Raw genomic sequence first — 19,317 nt, 5'->3', positions numbered from 1 at the left:
AGAGATATTTCAAAACACTATCCCTTTCTAACATGTAACTCAAGCCCTTTGGATGAACTATAAAGTGATAGAAAAGGAGGCAACACATGATTGTGTGTGAATCAGTTCCCTGCAACTGAATATTGCTGTTCTCAGAGGAGGAGTGTGGATTTGTTTAGAAAAGGCCAGTGATTGAATTGTAAAATGAGAAAAGGCCATGAGAAGCCTTCTCTAACCTGGTACTGCCTAGATGTGTTGGGTTGCAACTCCCATCATTCCTGGTCCCCATGCTGGCCAGGGATGTTGAGTATTGTCAGCCAAGATATCTGGAAGCCAGAGATGGGATTCTTTGCTAATTTTATTTTTGAAGGAAGTAAAAAGTAATTGTAATCATTTCCACTTCAAGGAAGTATTTGAGAACTATGCCATTTTGAAGGACTATTTGCAGTTCAGGACTTATTATGTGAGGATTTTGCAAGTAGTCCCCTCCTCCTCCGGCAACAACACTCTTCTGTGCAGGAAAAACAGAAAATCGATTTAGTCAGAGACCTCTGGTGCCACAACAAACTAGAAATCCCAAGATTCCATAGGATGGAGCCATGATAGTTAAAGTGGTGTCAAACTGCATCGTTTAAGCCTATGTTTCCAAGTTGGGAGTATAAGAGCCTTACCATGTTAAAAGCAAACCCGGCTTGCAAATGTCTCCGCATGACATCGAAGCACTTTTATTCTCTTCCAGTCAGAAAAGTGTGGGAGAGGATTGTAAAAACGTCACAAAAGTGTCCCCTTTTCCAAGCTGGAAAATTCTCTTTGACTAAAGGGACATTTTACCACTCTCTCCCATGCTTTTACGACTGGAAGAGAATGAAAGTGCTTTGACATCATGCAGAGACAAAAAAATAAACATGCTTCTCTCTGTTTGCCGGCCGGGTTTGTTTTTAATGTGATAAAGCTCTATCTATCTATCTATCTATCTATCTATCTATCTATCTATCTATTTGCAAATCACGCAGGATCCAACCACTTTGTTCCTCTGATTTCATATCTTTGGGATGCAATTGAAAATAACATAAAAAGGAGGAAGAGAGGGGGAGATAAAAAAAGCAATGTGGCAGCACCCTTAAGACTGGCTTTTTAAATTTTAATATGATTTTTAGTAAATTTTAGCTTTTTAAATTTTAGCTTTCATGGATATAAACCCAGTTCTTCAGATGCAGTACTGAGTGGTAAATGTTCTGCTACATTTCCATTTTTCTCCCCTCCTTTCCTCCTTTTTATGCTGCAAGACACTAACATGGATGATACGTAATTGAAAATAACACATGCCTCTACAAAGGGCAGAGTTTTCCAATACAAATGAACATGCTGGACTATATCCAACCCCAAGGGAGGGTAACCACACATCCATCAGCCCCCTCCACCATACATTTGTCCCACTCTTACACCTTCTGCAACCTTTTTGAGCTAGCAGCCTGCCTGCTCTTTGCTTCCTTGCAGGAGAACGAGGAGTGGATCCTGGTGGGAAGAGTTATTGACCGCGTCTGCTTCCTCATCATGGCCTCCATCTTTGTTTTTGGAACCGTGGGCGTCTTCCTGATGGCCCATTTCAACCAGGCACCTGAAGAACCCTTTCCCGGGGATCATAAACGATACCTGCCCTAAGGATCTTGCCATGGTGGGAGCAATCCGTTTCCAGTTTTATCCCAGTTTGACCTCTGAAGTGATTTTCTTGGACAAGGTGGATCTCTGTACTGAGGCAGCACCATCCTGTGGATTCATCTTCTTCAAGCTGGTGGCTACTGATGTGATCTCCTAGGCTCTTTTCTTTGCTTTATTGTGTGGTTCCCTGTCTGCACAATCCCTGGCCGTTCAAGAAATAGCTGAAACCAAGCCAAGAGACAGAAGGCTATCACCCTTTGAGGCTGTTGGCAAGGCTGGGAACTTTGAAACCCTCCTTTAGGACTCTTCCTCTACTATGCTCCAGTGTGCCTTTCTTCCATCTGATGCCAGGGCAGATCTTGGGAAACAGAGCATAAATGTCACCTGTGAACACATTAACTGTTTGTCTTGCATTTTATGTTGATTTTTCAATGGCATTCAGGTAGACACCAAAGCAGAAGAGGGAAGTGTTACCCAAAATGCTGAGGATCCTGAGAAGGCACCCACAGATTAATATGCTTTAGGGCAGTGGCTCTCAACCTTCCTAATGCCGCGACCCACAGGTTGAGAACCTCTGCTTTAGGGGAATTTTAATGGCTGAAATTATGTTTTGGCTGTGGCAACAGTCAGCCTTGGGATTGCAACGGTTTCAAATCACACAGAATTCCAGAGGCAATTCCAAATGGCTTTTGCAGTTTGATTAAGATAATAATCAACCCACACACACACTCACACACATACACACCCAAGATCTAATGAAGCAAAAGTGGGAGAGGAGGAATAGAGGAAGCCTTGCTAACAGTGATATGTTACCAGTGTTGAAGCATGGTTCAAATTGATGGGAACAGAGAGGGCTCAACAGCCCCAGAGGCTAATGGGTTGGCCAGCTATTCAGGTGCCTAGTCAGACCAACAACACGTCTGCCTGTTTGCAACTAGACTGAATTGGCAGTGTGCAGGCAGGGGTATATATACCCAGGATCACATTTTGGGTCAGTAGTCAAAGACTGAATGGATTGAATTCCTGCTAGATGGGTTTTCCAGGGAAAAGAATGGCCAGGAGCTGTAGCAAGTGTTTAGGGGATTGGTGTGAATATCTCAAAGGAAACCCCGTTGCTGCTGGAGAAGTGCCCTTTGTCTGTGTGTGCACAGTCACCTACTTTGTCCATGATCCCATCTTTGCCCTCTGTAGACAAAAGGGTTTAAGCTGGTGCCTTGGATGATCTCATTGTGGTGGGTGCTTTGCTTCCTTCCTTGCTAGAGCCAACCCGATTTCCAAATCTGGTATGTCTGGGTTTCTGCCTTGGGGTCACCTTTCCAGGTCACTGACTGGTCATTCATTCTGGCATCCCTTTTATATTAAATTGATATTGAATATGAGGAGTGATCGGGGGCCTGGTAGGGTTGCCAGGTCAGGATCACTGGAGGTCATGAGACCTCTGGGCTGAGACCTGGGAATGGCTCTTGGTGGTTTCACAAGGAAGCAGTGTTGCCAATTTCTGGGGAATTTAATTAATTTATTTCTGGGAATTTTGACATAATAATAATAATAATAATAATAATAATAATAATAATAATAATTGGGGAATTCCAGGGAATTGAGATTTTAGTAAAACATTCCGGGGAATATCTTCAAGGCTTGTTGGCAACACTGCAGGGGAGGGCCTTGGCCATATCACAGGGGAGGAAGGAGGAAACTTAGCTAAGAAAGTAAACTTATGGACCTCTGGAGTTTTTGTGAGTTGCAACAACTTGACTGACAGCAGTTAAGCTTTGCAAGCCACATGGATAGCTAAAAGAGTACAGTAACTAACAGGAAACCCAGACACTTGCCTGGCAGAGGGCTCTCCACTGAAGTTTTGCATGCAGCCCTTGCCTGGAGCCGACCACAGGAAAGCTGGAGAATCTGTGCTCTTCCGACTCCTGCTTGGGTCTAACCCATGAAGTCTGGAGACTTAAGCTGCCATCTTGAGATGGCAACCCTAGAAAGGGAAGCTCAAAATGCCAAGGGTCATTTGGAGTAACACTTGCATTGCTATAAAGAGTGCAGAGCAAGAATTTTTTTTCAGTGCCAGCTGTGAATACCTATAAGCAGATCTCCAGCATTACAGGTGTGGAGTGTAATGCTTTGTGACTATAGCCCTGTGTTTCTTCCCCCTTCCAGTTGCCAAGCCTAGGGGCAGCAGAGGTGCACTGCTATGGCCATCAGTTGGTTGTGGAGAGGAATATAGGGAGAGAGGTGCTCTATTTAGGATGGATCAAGCATGTTTTCTGCTTCTCCAGAGAATACGACATGCAACAATGGATGCAAGCTACAAGAAAAGAGATTCCACCTCAACATTAGGAGGAACCTCCTGACAGTAAGGGTTTTTTTAAAGTCAAGACATTCCCTTGGAGAGTGGTGGAGTCTCCTTCTTTGGAGGTCTTTAAACAGAGGCTGGATGGCCATCTGTCAGGGATGGCTTGATTGTGAGTGCCTGCATGGCAGAGGATTGAACTGGATGTCCCTTGGGGTCTCTTCCAACCCTATGATTCTGTGATTCATTTGTGACTTATGGTGACCCTAAAGTGAAGCTATCACAGAATTAGTTCATAGGGGGGTTGCCATTGCCCTCCTCTGAGGCTGAAAGAGTGTGACTCGCCCAAGGTCACCCAGTGGATTTCCATGGCTGAGTGGGGACTTCGCTCCTGGTCTCCCAGTGTCCTAATCCAACACTCAAACCACTATACCACACTGCCATGGGCACATTCATATTGCCTAAACCAATGCTTCTTAGCCAGTAAGTATGCACACCACTCATGGGACACAGAAGTTAGATGGAACACTTTGTAACACTAGACTTCAACAGTATTATTTGCAGTAAATACATGTATTACGGTTTGTCGTCAGGGAGATTGCTTTTACATCGGTTCCACCAGAATGACACACCATTTCTCCAATTTGGCTGTTTCAGCGAACAAAAACCTTGATTAGTGTTAATGTTTTTACTCCACATTTCTCCAGTCCCTTTGGTAATAATAAAGCAAACAATTCAAGCAGAAATTGTTCTAATAATTCCAAAGCTAAGTAGAAAAGGCCTTGTTGTATGTCAGTCCAAACTTTGGCTAGAGAGGCTTTTTCACTGACAAACAGTGCCAAGGTGCCCTCCGCTGGCCATTTCATTCCAGTAAACCTTTGCAGATTCAATTGGCTGGGAGGTGAAGACGACATCGATTCTTCTGACTTCCTAATTCTGCCCTTTCCTGCCAATGTGGCTGCGGTTTTCAACCGTCTCTTCCACAATTCATTTCCTGGAACCCAGCCATGGAAGCCAGGCCATCTAAGGCTCAAATATGGAGACTCCAGTGAGCAGAGATCCCAGCCAGGGGCTCCAGGGTCAACTCAGCCTGGCATCCTTTGAAGGTCGCTAAAATGAATACCCAGCTTATTGGGGGCAATTAGGTCATGATCTGGTCATGATCAGGTCATTTAGGGGGAGGGATAAAGGTCAGAGGGTGGGCAGAACATGCCTCCCTGCTCCCACCGGTCACTTGGCAAGCGGCTTTTTTATTATTTGAATTCTCTGATGGATACGCAAATGCTTGTGCTAACATTTTCCCCTTTCGCTTGCTCCAGTCACTGCAACCAAAATAAAAGTTTTCACTTTTTTGCTTGGATCTCGCTAGGGCCGTCATTTTTTTTTTAATTAGGCAAATTGATACAATATGTGAATGCTTGTGCTACATATATTTCCCTTTTGCTTGCTCCTGCCACTGCAGCCAAAATTCAAGTTTTCATACACTTTTTGCTGGGATGCCACTGGAGCTGGCGTTTATTAATACAGTGTGTGTGTGTGTGTGTGTGTGTGTGTGTGTGTGTGTGTGTGTGTGCAAATCATTTTATTGACAACAATGAGTGATAAGGAGGCTCCATGTTAAATCGCTGCTTTTGAAATGTGAACATCAAGCAGGGTAAATTGCACCGGGGAAGTTCCATTGGGATAAAGCTAGTGGGAATTCCATTCCGGACAGATTTGGGCATTGGATTACCGAATCTGCCCGGATGTACCCAGGGCAAAAGCGCCAGTGTGAAAGGGGCCTTAGTTCAGTATGAAGCAGTATAGAAAAGTAGCTGCTGTTGCTACAGTTAGAATCATAGAGTTGGAAGAGACCTCAAGGTTCATCCAGTCCAACCCCAGTCTGCCATGCAGGAATACACAGTCTAAAGCATCTCCGACAGATGGCCATCCAACCTCTGTTTAAATACCTCCAAAGAAGGAGACTCCACCAGTCTCCAAGGGAGTGTCTTCTATTGTTGAACCACCAGGACATTCTTCCTAAACTGGACAGTTGTGTACCAAACAGACGTCCTACTACAATTCTTGAAGTCATTATTGTACAGTACCATGGACCCTTGTTATCCGCTGGGGTTTGGTTCCAAGATCCCCCGTGGATAACAAAATCCGTGGATGCTCAAGTGCCATTAAATATAATGAAATACCAAAATGGTGTCCCTTATAAAATTGGAAAATCAAGGTTTGATATTTGAAATTTATGCTTTTTGGGGGGACATTTTCAAACCATGGATGCTTGAATCCATGTATAAAAAACCTGTGTATAAGAAGGGCCGACTGCATTGCAGAAAAGCCTACATAACATATGGAAAAGCATGCAGTGACGGCATTCCTCTTTTTGGGCACTTCAGGAACCTCAACACCCAACTTCCTTAACTTCAGAGATGTCCACTGTCGATTTCCTTCCCTAGGATTAGATTGTTAAGCCAGGTGCCCCCCATATCTATGCATTTTCTACCTAAGTGCAGTACCTTACATTTCTCCGTGTTGAAATTCATTTTGTTAGCTTTGACCCAGCTTTCTAATCTATTAAGGTCATCTTGAATTTTGATCCTGTCCTCAGGGGTATTAGCTACTCCTCCTAATTTGGCATCATCTGCAAATTTCATAGACATCCAAATTTCATCCAAGTTGTTCATAAAGATGTTGAATAGCACTGGACCCAGGACAGATTTCTATGGCACCCCACTGGTCACTTCTCTCCAGTATGAGGAGGAACCATTGCTGAGCACCTTTTGTTTTCTCCAAACCCTTTGGTGCCTATTGTCCAAAGACGGCAATGAGAAAATGTTGGGAAATGCGAAAGATAGTGCTGAATCTCTCAAGCACAGCAGTCAAACTGGCAAAGTAGAAGCTGAATAACAACCAGTCCAGTGCTCACCTGCATACACGCATGATCTAGCAGCGAAAGAAGGAATAAGCTTTTTAAAAACTATGGAGATTTTTAAACAGAGGCTGGATGGCCATCTGTCAATGGGGATGCTCTGATTGAGAGTTCCTGCATGGCAGAAAGGTGTTGCACTGATTGGCCCTTGGAGTCTCTTCCAAGTCTAGGATTCTATGATTGGATGTTTAATTACTTCTTCATGATCAGAACCAGTGTGTTGTAATGGTTTGAATGTTGAATTACAAGTCTGGGGACCAGGGTTGAAACCCACTGGGTCACCTTGAGCAAGTCGCATGCTCTCAGCCCCAAGGGAAGGCATTGCCAAACATCCTCTGAATAAATCCTCCCAAGAAAACCCCATGATAGGTTTGCCTAAGGGTTGCCATAGGTCTGAAACAACTCGAAGGCACACAAGAAACACAACATAATCAAATAGATGGTGTAATGGAGGGGCAAGAGGGAAGAACAAGTACATGGCTTCAAGCTGTAGAGAAGCAAGAAGAGAATAAAATAAGCCAACAGATACTCACAGGCTAGTAATTAGTAAGCAGGTCATGCAAAGTTTGCTAACTGTAGCAAATAAATGACAGGATCAGATTGCTGGAAAGGACCTCAATGGCTATCTGGTTCAGTGCAGGAATACTGTATACAGCTAAAGACTCCGGAGATATGGCCCTGCATGTGCTCTGTGTATAAAGATCTCTAAAGAGAGCCCACCATCTTCCTTCCAGTCCTGTCTGTTCCAATGTCAAATAGCTCTTACCCTCAAGCTCTTACCCTTTTGATGAAGCTGTCAGTGCAACGTAGAACTGCAAAAAAGAGAACTGCCCATGGAAAACTGGCAAAATAAGAGACAGTTTTTCTGTGGCCACCAAGCCCAAACTTTGTGGGTTTTTAAAATAAATTATGGCCCTATACAGACAGGCCAAAATAAAGCTGCTTCGAGTCACTTTGGAGGTATGGTGTTTCAATGATACATGTGTCCTAAGAGTCCTGAAGCCACACCAAAGCCACGCTCCAGTTCTAAGGACTGGAGTGCAGCTTTGGTGCAGCTTCCAGACTCTTAGGACGCATGCATCATTGAAACACCATACCTCCAAAGTGACTCAAAGCAGCTTTATTTTGCCCTGTTTGTTAATAATAAAAAAGCAACACAAAACAAACAAAACATACAACAAAAAGAAAACAGCAATACAACATGGCTAACGTGAATAACATCACCCACTCCCTTCCCCTACAACCATAGCAAAACAAATGTAACATCACACGAAGTAACTTCCCGGATTTCGTTCTGACCTGTTTTATTTCTCCTTAAACAACCCAACTGACCATTAAGCTATCGGTCTTACTCTCTCAGCCACCAAATATAATAGAATGAATCCTCAATAGGTTTCCAACCTTTTTACCTCTAACATAATCATTCCTTACTTAGCACTTATACTTCAGTAAGGTTCATAATAACTTAATATTTCTTAATCCTCCCCTTTCTTTTTGCAGGCAGTTTAACAGCAGACTTTTCTTTCCCCCAAAGGTCTCCTCTCAGCAGATGGGTAAGTTTATCTAACTCAACGTAAATGATAGGAATTTTAAAAAGGCCATTATTAGTATTAGTATTAGTATTACTGCAGTAAAACCATCTGACAGGTGTGCCAGGTGTAGCTTTGGAGCTAGGCAGGCACACCAGAGAATTAATTTGCACTTCTCGCTTTCCATAAAGCAGCATACTGAACATGCTTTAAATCAGAAAAACAAAAACCCTGGAGCAATTTCACATGGGATTGCAAGGGAATGTGCCAAAGGAAGGAGGCCAGAAGAACTACAGGATACGCACTCGGGGGAAAGACCTAGTTGGATGAGAGGCTGCACTTTATGCCATCCCAAACATAGAGCGCTTCGGTTGTCAGAACTGGCATACAGAAATGTTGGCCTTAAGTTTCTGTGCCTTTTTGTGATCCAGTTTGCAAAGCTGCAAGAAAGAAAAAGACATTTTCCTCCTGGACCGGCTCCTCTACCTTTCATTGGATGCTTGTGGCAGCTGAAGTTCCTTCAATTTAATCGGGAAGTTCTGGCAGAGGTATGTGTTCTCCAAGACTTTAATCCGTTGGCTGAATGCTAAGATGAGACAGGAGAAATTTAAGAACAGTTAGTTGGTAGTCTGTTGGTACATGCCATTTCTGGCCTTTGCATGCGTTAAAGATACGGTTCTGTACCAGACAATGGCTCTCCACGTTATGTGCTGAATGCTTTTAATCCTTTTAAAATCAGTGCTGTTTTCAATAGGATAACTTATTTAATGTTTAATTACAATCTTATTTAAAAACCCAATTTTTATTATAATCTATTATATTTTTTATTATCATAATGGCAACTCCTAGTTGTATCTTGTGAGCCACCTGTGCCAGGGTGACCAGATGCCCTAACCGCCAAGGCACTGCAAGAAAAAATGTAGGACGTTCCCAAATAAAAAACACTAATACAGTCAGCCTTCCATATCTACAGATTCCTTCTCCACGGATTCAACCATCCATGGATTGAAACGGTTTTAATATTATCTATACATTCCAAAAATCAGGCCTTGATTTTGTCATTTTATATAACGGACACCATTTTACTCTCCCATTTAATGGGACTTGAGCAAGTGCAATGAGATAGTAATATGGTGTCATTATAGAAAACGGCAAAATGAAAATTTGCTTTTTGGATTTTATTTAAAAAATATTTTGAAGCCACAGATGGTTGAATCCACGGCTAAAGAATTCATGGATATAGAAGGCTGACTGCATTTCTACCTTGCAGACTAGACCTGGGATGCTCCAAAGGTTTGTAAAAGCAAGGCATGGTTTGCTGCTGAGGCGGTCTATATGGCCTGAAGGGCACCTTTTCTCCTCTCTGATGAATTAGTAGCCCTCCCTTTTTTAGAGTTAAAGTGCTGTACTCCAGAAGTGACACTTGACAGATGCATGATTCCAGTATAACACTTAATTTAAAGAGAGAGAGAAGAAGGAGGAAAGGATACTATTTTGTTCCAATATGTCTCAGAATTCAAAAGAAACCCACTTGAGAATGGGAATAAAAGGTTGCAGCTGGTGCCAGTGATGGCCAGAATGCTGTCTCCGAGGGTAGAATCAGGTTTAATGGATTTCAGTTACAGGAGGATGACGTTTGATTAAACATTAGAAGGATCTTCTTGAAGGTGAGGCAGTTTGGGAATGGAACCAGTTGCCTTGAGAAGTGGTGGGGTCTCCTTCTCTGGAAGTCTTCAAAAAGAGGCTGGATGGCTCTCTGCTGGAGATGCTCTTGTTCAGATTCTGCTCCTCCAGGAATTTTGGACTTCAGCTCCCAGAAGCCTCAGCCATCTTGGCCAATGATCTAGGAATATCGGGACGAGTTTGGGGATCACTGCTCTAGCTGGAGATCCTGTATTGAGTAGGTACCTGAAGGCCCATGGGACCCCTTCCAACTCTGTGATTCTTTGATTCACCAGAACAACACAGAAGGTCCAAGTATGGCTGCTGGAGAAGCAGTCACTCTAAAGCTCTTATTCAACAGGTGGAAATGTGTTTGTCACATTGTCCGAGGTGCATCCAAGGTGGAGGAGATGAACTCTGCTTACATTAAAGAGGGGTGTGTACATGGCTTTCAAACAGAGTTTGGATGGTCGTCTGTTACAGGGAGGGCTTGGATTGTGTCTTCCTGTATGTCTGCATGTCCCTTGGGGGTTTCTTCCAACTCTATGATTCTAGGAACTGCGTAAGTAATGGTTAGAACTGCGAAACTGCCAACACATCTGTGAGCTGCATATGGGCAGCATGCGAAGTGTGGGAAAAATACAACAACGACAACGACATTATAATCATAAAAATAATACTAATTTTTATCCCTCTCTTCCATTGGATCGAGGCGGGTTACAACAACGATACATAAATACATAGATAAATACATAATCCCCTTATCCTCATTCTTAAAATGAAACCACATAATTAAAAAATCAACAACCTTATAAAATACAGATAAAATCACTTAAAAACTGGAGGGAGACATATTGAGGCAGACGTTGGGCAATCCATATCAGTGGGAGCGGGACAGACAGTCAGGGAAGGCCTGTCAGAAGAGATCCGTCTTGACGGCCTTTCTGAAGGCGTCAAAAGTGGTGATGTGTTGGATCTCTTCCATGAGGTCATTGCATAGTTTAGGAGTGGCACATGAGAAGGCCCTCTGAGTAACTGCAGCCAGTCTGGTCTTCCTTGACTGCAATAGGTTTTTCCCAGAGTGGGCAAGGGGGGGTTGTATAGAAGGAGGTGTTCCTGCAATTATTATTATTATTATTATTGTTATTATTTGTAGCCTGCCTCTCCCCAGAGGATTGGGGTAGGTTAAGCCCAGGCTGCGGCCACGGTGCAGAATCAATGCAGCCTGACACCGCTTTAACTGCCACGGCTCTATTCTATGGAAATCCTGGGATGCCCAGTTTGTTGTGGCACCACCAGGGATAGGTACCCTGGTGGCCACAGAGAAAGAGAGTTTCCCTTCCTCTCTGCCTCGGATCGGCCCTTCCTAGCCAATAGCCTGACCCAGGAGAAAAGCAGGCTAGAAATACAGGCAACACATCAACATAAAAATAAGTTGGTTTGTTTAGGAGAATCCGTGGAGAAGGAGGGACCGCTGCAACTGGACTTGAGCATCTTGAATGTGGATTTTGGAACCAAACCCAGTGGATACCAAGGGCCCACTGTACAATGCTGGAACAGATTTTATCAATTCAATAAAACAGATGTTACGGTCTTATGCTATCAGAACAGATATCAACATCGTGGTCATAGTGGCCTTATGCAATTGGACTTTAGGAAAGCTCCTGCTGCCAACTTCTTTCTTTCAGTTAGTCTCAAAGGTGCTGCGAGACACTGATTTTACAGACTAACAAGGCTCTATATCTCTGAGTCAACCATGACAGCTCAGCAGAACTCACAATGGATCATAGGAACACACAATGGGAGGTCAGTTACATGGCTGCAAAGGTTCCAGAATGCATCCACTTGGGCAGTTGGGCTCTGAGATCTCAACATGGCTGGCTCCAGTCTGTTTGCTCTCCTGGCTCTGGCCTTTTTGGTCTTCCCCACTGTGGACGGAGAACGTTTTTGCCAACAGAACCGCCAAGGGACCTACTGCTCTTGTAGTGGAAATGAATTTGGGTGTTCCTGGAAGGGGGTGACTAAGCCATTGAAGAGCCTGTGGATGAGGGTGACTAAGCCATTGAAGAGCCTGTGGATGTGTCTGGATGACCCATTGAGGAGCCTGTGGATGTGTCTGGATGACCTATTGAGGAGCCTGTGGATGTGTCTGGATGACCCATTGGGGAACCTGTGGATTTGGCGGAAAAAGCAACCAGAAAATGTCTGGCTTTTCATCACCCTCTTTGCCGTACCTCTCATACAATTCTGCGCTATACTTTGGCTGCTCAGAATGACCCCTTCCCTCATTCGTAGAAAGAACCGTGGCACACAGACAGAGGTAAGCATTGCCCACGGTCTTCGATCTCCATCTTTGGAGAAAAGGGTTCAACGCCTTGGACAGCTTGGATAGAGCAGAGCCAGAGCAGAGTGTATGTTCACGTTCATGGGCATCACCGCTTCGGTTGTGCTTACGGAGGTCCAAAACACACTGAAGAAATAATCCAGTTTGAGACTACTTTAACTGCTTGGGCTCAGCGCTAGGGAATCCTGGGGACTGTAGTTTGTTGTGGCACCAGACTACAAAGAGAAGGCTCAATATCTCACAGAACAACGCTTCCCAGAATTGAGCCAGCGGTTAAAGCGATCTCAAACAGGATTATTTCTGCAGTGTGGTTTTGGACTGGAGTCAGGGAAAGCAAGGGCTAGGTGCCCTTGAGCGTTGCAATGGGGCCTGGGCTTGGAAGGTCAAAGCAGAGGGGCTTTTGGATTCACGGGGATGATGGGTGATCCTTCTGGCTTCGTCTCACATTCGTTGAGTGAGGATGGCTGGGATTCTCCATCGCAGTCTTCGTCCCATAATTTCACCCAGGGCTAGCTATGGAGCAGAGGAGTAAGGAATCCTATTTGCTCTTCTTTCTTTCTCTGGCTGTGTCTACACTGCAGAATTAATGCCGTTTGACAGTGCTGCTTTAACTGACATTGTTCAATGCTATGGCATTCTGGGAACTGCAGTTTTGTGAGACATTCCGCTTTTTTGGTCAGAGAGCCCTGGTGCCAAAATAAACTACAATTCCATAGCCATGAGCCATGGCGGTTAAAGTGGTGTTGAACTAGATTATTCATGCAGTATGGATGCAGCCTACGTCTGCCTCAAATGGACTGCAATTAGAGAATCCCAGCCTATTTCAGTATACAGTGTGCATGAGATGATCATATGTACCTATCCCTGGTGGGGCAGAGAAAGCAGCAGGTCCAGTGGGTCCCAGCATGTCCACCGCATCATTCGCAACAGGTCCCAGCGTTTCCATGGCTTCAGTTGCAAGTCCTAACATGTCTGCAGCTGCTTCAGTCCCAGGTCACTCTCAGCAGGTCCAAGCATATTGTCCACTGCTTCAATTGCAAGTCCCTGGGCCTTGTTCCCACTACGTTTAAATCGGGATCGGGGCCTGGGTTAAAGGTTCCCACTGAATCCGATTTTAGAAATCGATTCAGAAAGGGGGACCAGGCAGTTTGCCCATTTTTGCCCAGTTAACCAGCATCAAAAAGATCCTGGGTTTTTGCAGTGTTTTTTGGGCTGGATTGAAATAAACCGATTCAGCCCAAGTGGGAACCAGGCGAGTTCGAATCGGATTTGAATCCACCCTGGTTCCTGCCAGCAGCCTGGCCCACGGCCTCTCTTGGCCCCCAAATCATAGGTCCAGCCTCCTTACTGGCTTCTTTGGCCACTGACTGGCTTCCATGCGCCTTATTTTAAATCCCCCCCCCCCCCCCCCACACACACACACACAGGAGAGGCCAGAAGGAGGTGGCAGAGAAGCCGGAAGCCTTGCAACCTCCTTCCTGGCTTTGCCCCGGCATCTCTGAGGCCTTCTTCCGGCATCCTCAGCTGCAGGAAGTTTTAAAACAGGTCCCAGGGAACCCGGTCAGAGGCCAAAGAAGCTGGTAAGGAGGCTGGACTGGGGATTTTGGGGCCAGGAGAAGCCAGTGACAGGATGAGCCATCAAGCTTCCCCTCGCCACTTGCCGATTCCCAAACTGATTCCTGGAACCGGCGCAAACATAGTGGGAACCACGTGGTTTTTTTTTGAACCGGTACCTGGAATTGGTTCAAGAATCAGATGCCACGGTAAGTCCATGTCTACTGGCTTCAGTTGCAAGTCCGGTCATGTCCAGAGGCTGGTCCCAGCATGTCCACCCTTCAGTCGCAGGTCCCATTATGTCCTAGCATGTCCACTCCTTCCTTCAGCATCAGGTCCCATCATGCCCTAGCATGTCCACTCCTTCAGCATTAGGTCCCAGCAGGTCCACTGCTTCAGTTGTAAGTTTAGTCATGTCCAGTGCATCAGAGGCTGCTCCCTGCATGTCCACTCCTTCAGTCGCAGGTCCGCCACTTCTGACCCTGAGTCAGAAACCATGTCCATGTTCTGGGAGCAGAGTATGACACCATTTTCATTCTCCCAGGTGCCTCTCTTCGCTCAGGCTTGGCCCATCAACATGGCGGAAGACCGGGAAAACAGGCAGAATTTGCTGTCTATATCTCAAGCCCTGGTGGACTTTAAGAGCGGAGTCCAGGTGAAGACGCGTGAGGGCAAAGACAGCGCACAGACCTTGGCCTCCGTGCTCCAAGTAATGGAGGACTTTTTCAGCAGGGTCCAGCCCCACCTGCCCCAAATCCCTCAGCAAGAGGTGGCAGCTGGCCAGAGCGGAGGAAGGCCAAGAGCGCAAATGGCCTCTGACCAGGACGTGGCGGCTGTGGAGAGACCACGCACAAGCCAACGAAGCCGGGTATCTCAAGCCCAGGGGATGCCAGCTGCCCAGGGCCTTCGAAGAAGCCCTAGAAACCTGGGGAAATGAAACTGGCATTCCTGGCACCCCTCCACAAGAGCCAAAGGGTGCCCAAAGGACCCTCGTCATCTTAGGACTCTCTGCTGCCTCTGGCCAAGGAGAGAAGATTCCATCACGTCTTTCCTCGCTGTGCCACGCGGACATTGGATGCGGACATTTCACCATTTGGGGCGGGACAATCCCACCGGTTCCACCCAAGCTGAAAATGTCCCGTCCAGGTCGAGCTGCCTGTCCCGGGTTCAAGTGACGGGACGCAGCTCTGCAATGGAGAAGACGAGGGGAGAGCTAGCACCCAAAGCCGGGTCGCTCTGGGGCTCCAACTCCCAGAGTCCAGCCGGGTGCTTTGAGCTCAGCCAAGGAAGGAAGGAAGGAAGAGAGCACTACATCTCCCAGCAGCCCCTGCCCACCATGCCCTTCCATCCTGCCACTGCTGGTCAGTTGACCGGGCTCCCCTAAGCACCTGCTTCCACCCCTTCCTCCTCTTTCCTCTCCCTTTTTCCTCTCCCTTTTTCCTCTCCCTTTTTCCTCTTCCTCTTTCCTCTCCCTCTTTCCTCTCCCTCTTTCCTCTTCCTCTTTCCTCTCCCTCTTTCCTCTCCCTTTTTCCTCTTCCTCTTCCCTTTCCCTCTTTCCTCTCCCTCTTTCCTCTCCCTCTTTCCTCTCCCTCTTTCCTCTCCCTCTTTCCTTCCCTTCATCTCCTTCCTCCTCTTTCCTCTCTTTTCTCCTCTTTTCTCTCCTTCCTCCTTTCCTCTTCTTCCTCCTCTTGCTTTCCTTCCTCCTCTCCCTCTTTCCTCTCCCTCTTTCCTTCCCTTCATCTCCTTCCTCCTCTTTCCTCTCTTTTCTCCTCTTTTCTCTCCTTCCTCCTTCCCTCTTCTTCCTCCTCTTGCTTTCCTTCCTCCGCTTCCTCTTTCCTCTTCTCCTTCATCCTCTTCTTCCTTCCTTTCTTTTTTAAAATATATTTTTTACTACATTTTTTAAAAAGAAATCATATATCAAATGTAAACACAGACATACAATTCATCTTCTTTCCTAACAAGCAATAGAGAAATCTCCTTCTAGGTCTAAGCCATATCTCCTCTTCCTTCTTTTTCTGGAGGTCTCCTGCCTTCTAGTATTCAGTGAGGTCTCCAGACATTATTCACAGCGAAATAGATTCCTTACAATCTCAAAGGAAACATGCTCCATTTGCAAGAAGTATCTCCAATCGCAGACAGGATTGTAAAGTCCATCTGTTTGTGGATGCTTTAAGCCGGTATAGTCACTGTTTTCCAAATCTCTTTATCACTCCAGTCCAAAAATGAAGTCTTTTCCCCATTCTGTTTTTAAACATTTTATCAAAGGTTCCCATTGCTTTTCAAATGGATTCATTGAATTCTTCTTTAATAAATGTCTTAATTTATCAGTTTCTGGAACATCATACCATTTTATCAACCAGTCCTTTCCATTATTTATGGTCTTCATTTTCCATTTCTGAGCAAAATCTATATTTTGTCCCAAATCTTGCGCCCATTTCACCATCTGGGTTTTGACTTGTTCATCCACTAATTCAATTTTTAATAACATTTTGTAATAAATCTTGATTCTATGATTATCTTCTGAATGAACCATTTCCCCCCAATTCCATATCCACTTCGCCAATTGCTAAAGTCTTCACATCCATTATAAACCTTCCTCTAATCTGTCTATTAGTAAACCAGGTACAGCCAAGGCCTTCTGATATCAATGGCTCTTGTGGCTTCATTTGTATGTCTTTGGCCCTTTTGATCCATCAGATCTTCATGCGTTCCCCATTTTCCTTGGCTTAGCTAAACCCGGTTACCTAAAGCTTCCTTTATGGAGGCCCGTTTCGGGAGGACTGGACAACATTTAGCTTTAATATTCAACCAATACTCTTAATAGTCAGTGCCTGATACAGTGGACTCTTGTTATACTCTGGGGTTTGGTTCCAGGACCCACCGTGGATCCCAAAATCCATGGATGCTCAAGTCCCATTCAATATAATGACAGCAAAATGGTGTCCCTTATAAAAAAATAGAACATCCAGGTTTGATATTTGAAATTTATACTTTTTTTGAACATTTTCAAACCATGGATGCTTGAATCCATGTATAAAAAATCTTTGTATAAGAAGGGCCGACTGTATAATGATAATTAAAGTGCTTCTTAGAGTTTAATTTATTATAAAATAGATATCCATACAACCCAAAAAGAAGTTCTGGTCCCTTCCTTGCTTCCTCTCCTTCCTTCCCATCCTTCCTTTCTACCTGCTTCCTTCTCTCCTCCCTCCCTCCCTCCCTCCCTCCCTCCCTCCCTCCCTCCCTCCCTCCCATTTCCTTCCCTTTCCTTCCTTCTTTCCATCACTCTTTCACTCCTTCCTTCCTCCCTCCCATTTATTTTCTTTCTTTCTTTCTTTCTTTCCTTCTTTCTTTCCTTCTTCCTTCCTTTTTCTTTTTTCATTCCCTCTTTCCCTCTTTCTTTCTTTCTTTCTTTCTTTCTTTCTTTCTTTCCTTCCTTCTTTTTCTTTCCTTCCTTCTCCTCCTTCCTCCCTTCTTCTCCTTTCCCTCCTTCCTCTCTTCTTCCCTCTTTCCTTCCTTCCTTCCCCTCCTTCCTCCCTTCTTCTCCTTCCCCTCCTTCCTCCCTTCTCCTCCTTCCCCTCCTTCCTCTCTTCTTCTCCTTTCCCTCCTGCCTTCCCTCTTTCTCCTTCCCCCTTCTTCCCCTTCCCCTCCTCCCTTCCATTCTTCCCCTTCCCCCTTCCTTCCCTCCTTCCTTTCCCTTCCTCCCTTCCCTTTCCCCCCCTCTTCCCTTCCCCTCTCCCTCCCTCCCTTCCCATGAAAGAGGAGGGCTCCCAATAATCCAGGACTAGACTCCTGGAGCCAGAGGCAGAGGATGAGGATGGGTCTCTGATGCTGCCTGAGACTGGCATGGCCCTGCTGCTCCTGCCACCCTCCTCTCTGCCCAGGAGGCAGCTCCAGTCTCAGGGGGAAATCTCCTTTTCCCCTTCCTTCCTTCCTTCCTTCCTTCCTTCCTTCCTTCCTTCCTTCCATCTGCAGCAGAGAATGGGAGGATGATGAAGAACCAGCTCCCTGTTGATGAGTCCAGCAGCAGCAGGCCAAGGAGGCAAAACCAGCAGCAGAGAGTCCAAAAAGGCTGGCAAAAGGCAGTCCTACTATTGTTATTGTATAATAAAAATGGTTGTGTTAAATAGTAATTTCTGTGTTCATGCACTTTGCTGTGTTTTTCCTTCAAACCTTCTGACTTCCCAATTTCTCACCTGCTTTTAATAATGTACCAGTTTCTCTTTCTTTTTTCCCCTTCATCCTCAGCTTCTTTCCATTGCAAATTATCCTAGTTATCCCAGTTAATCCTTTCCCTTCCCACTGTCTGGAATTATCTGTATTCCTGCACGGCCGAAGAGGGTTGGTCTATATGGCCCTTAGTAGTAACCTCCAGCTCTAGGATCCTATGTATTCCTGCACGGCCGAAGAGGGTTGGTCTATATGGCCCTTAGTAGTAACCTCCAGCTCTAGGATCCTATGTATTCCTGCACGGCCGAAGAGGGTTGGTCTATATGACCCTTAGTAGTAACCTCCAGCTCTAGGATCCTATGTATTCCTGCACGGCCGAAGAGGGTTGGTCTATATGGCCCTTAGTAGTAACCTCCAGCTCTAGGATCCTATGTATTCCTGCACGGCCGAAGAGGGTTGGTCTATATGGCCCTTAGTAGTAACCTCCAGCTCTAGGATCCTATGTATTCCTGCACGGCCGAAGAGGGTTGGTCTATATGGCCCTTAGTAGTAACCTCCAGCTCTAGGATCCTATGTATTCCTGCACGGCCGAAGAGGGTTGGTCTATATGGCCCTTAGTAGTAACTTCCAGCTCTAGGATCCTATGTATTCCTGCACGGCCGAAGAGGGTTGGTCTATATGGCCCTTAGTAGTAACCTCCAGCTCTAGGATCCTATGTATTCCTGCACGGCCGAAGAGGGTTGGTCTATATGGCCCTTAGTAGTAACCTCCAGCTCTAGGATCCTATGTATTCCTGCACGGCCGAAGAGGGTTGGTCTATATGGCCCTTAGTAGTAACCTCCAGCTCTAGGATCCTATGTATTCCTGCACGGCCGAAGAGGGTTGGTCTATATGACCCTTAGTAGTAACTTCCAGCTCTAGGATCCTATGTATTCCTGCACAGCCAAAGAGGGTTGGTCTATATGGCCCTTAGTAGTAACCTCCAGCTCTAGGATCCTATGTATTCCTGCATGGCCAAAGAGGGTTAGTCTATATGACCTTTAGTAGTAACTTCCAGCTTTAGGATCCTATGTATTCCTGCACGGCCGACGAGGGTTGGTCTATATGACCCTTAGTAGTAACTTCCAGCTCTAGGATCCTATGTATTCCTACATGGCCAAAGAGGGTAGGACTATATGACCCTTAGTAGTCCCTTCTAACTCTA

At 45.5% G+C, this 19,317-nt stretch overlaps 1 protein-coding gene across 2 annotated transcripts in view; it reads left to right on the top strand.

Moving 5' to 3' along the window:
- LOC149317872 (acetylcholine receptor subunit gamma-like) overlaps window positions 1-2,003 on the top strand; it is a 63,337-nt gene extending 61,334 nt beyond the window's left edge. For both annotated transcript variants that reach the window (XM_089507394.1, XM_089507395.1), the window contains exon 12: window positions 1,477-2,003. In XM_089507394.1, the coding sequence (XP_089363520.1) occupies window positions 1,477-1,641 (165 nt within the window). In that variant the 3' untranslated portion in view covers window positions 1,642-2,003. The remainder of the gene's footprint in view (window positions 1-1,476) is intronic.
- Window positions 2,004-19,317: the final 17,314 nt, after the last annotated feature.

Source organism: Sceloporus occidentalis, unplaced genomic scaffold, assembly GCF_023333645.1.
Source record: "Sceloporus occidentalis isolate IW3139 unplaced genomic scaffold, rSceOcc1.0.p SCAF_2, whole genome shotgun sequence".
Classification (NCBI taxonomy): Eukaryota; Metazoa; Chordata; class Lepidosauria; order Squamata; family Phrynosomatidae; genus Sceloporus; species Sceloporus occidentalis.
The sequence above is the reverse complement of the archived record's forward strand: the minus strand, read 5'-3'. Positions and strand labels throughout refer to the sequence as shown.